General features: G+C 39.9%; 2 protein-coding genes across 7 annotated transcripts in view; both read right to left on the reverse strand.

The window, feature by feature from the left end:
- Positions 1-647, reverse strand: part of evla (Enah/Vasp-like a) — a 42,568-nt gene extending 41,921 nt beyond the window's left edge. The window contains exon 1 of the mRNA XM_014013985.1: positions 233-647. Within this exon, the coding sequence (XP_013869439.1) occupies positions 233-237 (5 nt within the window). The 5' untranslated portion in view covers positions 238-647. The remainder of the gene's footprint in view (positions 1-232) is intronic.
- A 1,176-nt stretch (positions 648-1,823) lies between these two features.
- eml1 (EMAP like 1) overlaps positions 1,824-3,239 on the reverse strand; it is a gene marked incomplete in the record, with an annotated part of 59,370 nt that continues 57,954 nt past the window's right edge. For all 6 annotated transcript variants that reach the window (XM_014014038.1, XM_014014055.1, XM_014014029.1 and 3 more), the window contains 1 exon segment: positions 1,824-3,135. In XM_014014038.1, coding sequence (XP_013869492.1) covers positions 3,010-3,135 — 126 coding nt within the window.

Below are 3,239 nucleotides of genomic sequence, written 5' to 3' on the forward strand. Positions count from 1 at the left end.
ATTTAACATCAGGGGGACAGAAGGGACGAACACACCGCGCTGAGGCCGGCTGTGTGTGTATGGGCCGCTGTTTTAATTTTTATTTTAATTATTGTAAAAATAGGCTCCTGTCCTCTAAAAGCTGATAAAATGAGTGAAGTCTGGTGTAGAGGTCTCTCCATGCAGTGAGTGGATGCAGAAACCACACAGGCGCATCTGTCATGACTCGTCAAACCGAGCGCGTGCCGCTTACCTCATTTCTCCTCCTTGTCTCGAACCCGAGGAGGCCCGGTTCGGTTCTCTGTTCGGCTTCTTAATCCCTCTGAAGGTTCGGCTCGGCCCTCCGGCCTCCCGTTCTCTGGAGATGAGCTCAGTTGGGGCTGATTCACCGGGAGGATGAGTTGTTTTCAGGCGCTCTCTTCCAGCCGCTTTGTGCTCCGCTGGCTCTGCTGTCCGCGCGCGCCGCAGCTGCGGGTCCGTGGGTCCATGATGCTCGGCTCGGTGTCGGACGATGAACGCTGCTCGGCCGCCGCCTCCTTCATGCCATATTTCCTTCCCATTCGGAGTATTTTGGGTGAAGCGGAGAGATTCGAGGGGGAAAACGCTAATGCGGTGCGAGGAGGTGGAGGAGGAGCGGCTCAAGGCTGCCGACCTGCGGCCAAGACGCGAAGCTGCAGCCGGCTGAAGACTCTCAAACCCCGCCCTTCACCCGGTCACATARCGTTGGTTACGTATTGTAACCCCAGATTCTATGAGTGTAAGCTCCGCCCTCTAAGGCTATAAGAGGGCGGAGCTTACACGAAATAGAACGCTCACACAGTGTGAAAGAGCTGAAGTTAATTAAGAAGCTGAAACTGAGATATTAATGCTTCTATAGAAGCATAACACGAGCTAAAAGCTAAATAAATCAGAACACCAGCTAAGTGCTAAAAGTACCAAAGCACTAAATAAAAGTAAAAAGAAACAAACCCCTAGCTAAAAGCTAAAATGTGGACCTTCACTCTTGACGTCACGCATACTATATACATCTGAGTGAATTGTATGGAGATTCAGTTTAATAGAAACTAAAGGCTACTTAAAATCACCAAACATTTGGCTAAAAGCTAAGGCAAGCTACAAGATGTATGTAAAAGTGTAAAATTGCAAAAGTCTTAAGTTTAGCAAAAGGTTGGCTAAAAACTAAAAGTAGCCAAATGCAACAATTATGCTAATGGTAGACTATCTAAAAGCAATAAAAATGTAGCTAAAACCAAAAGTAGCCAAATGCTATAGCTACAAGATAATTGTAGCAAAAGGCTACAATAGTTTGGCTAAAAGCAAAAGGCTACCGTGTAAATGTAGGAAAAAGTGGAGAGTTGTAAAATGCTATTTTAACAGAGCAAAATACTGGTTAAAAATGAAAAGTAGTGAAATGRTAGAATAAAGCTACAAGTAGAAAAATGATATATAGAAGCTGGAAGCGTAGCTAAAACCCAACAGTAGCTAAAGGTTAACTATAAAGTAAATGGAGTAAAAGGCTAGCTACAGTAAAAATGTAAAAAATGCCATAATTATCAGTAGTTTGGCTAAAGGTTAAAAGTAACAAAATCAAAAGTTGTAAAGCAAAAAGCTGGCTAAAAACTAAAAAAGCAAAATGCAAAAGCAGAAAGAATAGCTAAAAGCAGGAAAGGTAGCTGAAAGCCAAAAGTAGCAAAAAGCTAGCTACAAACCAAACTGTTTTTTAACCTAATAAAATAATTGTGCAAGTCATTTTTGGCCAAATATAACTTAGGCAATTATGCTATTAGGCTAACGATATTTAACCAGGCACATCTTATCTTACAGCACTTTAAAAACCAAACACATAAAGGTGACAGTTTATTCAAAAACAGACAAAGTTAGACAGTTTAGGTTGCATTTACTTTATGTCAGGTGTCAAATATTGAATTGTTTTGGAATCTAAAGCCTCAAGTGTTAAATCGTAACAAGAAGTGTGCACTGTTGGAAGATTTCTATGTTTTAAGCAGATAAAACAAATTCAGCCAACTGTCAAGATTTTAATACAAGCAGCAGCAGTGACGTTCACATTAAAACCTTCAGCTTTGAAAACAACTTTAATCGTRCTTTTTTTATTTTACTTTCAGTTGATCATGTAACAACTGTGAACAGGTTTTACTGAAGTAAAAAAGATCCATCTGGTGCTAAACAGTTTATTAGACCTGTTGGATGTTTATCAGGTGGAAGCAGTGCATTAAAGAGAAAATAATAATAAAATAAAAACAATCAGGTTTGGTTCAGTTAAATATCTTGTCAGACGTTTACAGTGCTTCGGTCTCGTCCTTGCTCTCCATGATCTCACAAACCAACARGAGAAATTTAAAAAGCTTGATTTTGACTTTTTTTCCCATGTTTCTCAGTAAATTTACTCAACAACACAGGGATTTAGTGCAGAAGAAATTTTAAAGGAGAAATAAGCAGCAGTGAAGGTTTGATAAATATTCATTAAATTAAAAAACTTTTTTTAGTTGGAAGCACAGAAACACAGATTATGTTTAGATGATCACACATAAGTATGTTTTTTTTTTCTGGAAAGCCACCACTGCTGTTATGATCTTCACTAAATTCAGCTTTTTTAGCTGAATAAGCTTTTAAGTTTTTTTTTCTGATATGTTCAGAAGAGAAAAGGGCTTTTGCTTCATCAGTGCTTTCCTGAGTTGTTAAAAAAAAGTTTAATGGTTAGAAAAATCCCCACATGCTTCGGTCCATCATTCAGTCTGGTTGGGCTCTGACAGGCGTCTTCATTCAGCATCTGTGGCCCAAAAACAAGAACCCAACGTGTCCAAACGTAAAGTCAGAACCTTTGGTTCTGTTGGACTCGTTCTGTCTCGTGTCGAGGGAGGGTTTTATTTGTACATGTAGTGTAAATAAAAACAAAAGGTATCTCGTCCATCAGATCCTTTCCCTCAGAGTCACTTTGGGTTTAAAGTCCATCTTTTAAAGGTTTGGTTTGTTTTAGTGCGCTTCAGAACAGTTTGGCTCCGCTCGCCTCCCTCAGACGATCCTCCACTGGACGACGCTCATGTCCTTCCCGCCCGTCGACACCAAGCAGCTGTCGTCATGCAGGAAGGTCACATTGGTCACATGACTGCTGTGGCCGCCGTAGACATGGCTGGGAGCCTGAAAGAGTCATTTTATTTATTTATTTATTTATTTACTTACTTACTTACTTACTTACTTATTTACTTATTTACTTACTTACTTACTTACTTATTTATTTACTT

This window comes from Austrofundulus limnaeus, unplaced genomic scaffold (assembly GCF_001266775.1).
Source record: "Austrofundulus limnaeus strain Quisiro unplaced genomic scaffold, Austrofundulus_limnaeus-1.0 Scaffold2, whole genome shotgun sequence".
NCBI classification, from domain to species: domain Eukaryota; kingdom Metazoa; phylum Chordata; class Actinopteri; order Cyprinodontiformes; family Rivulidae; genus Austrofundulus; species Austrofundulus limnaeus.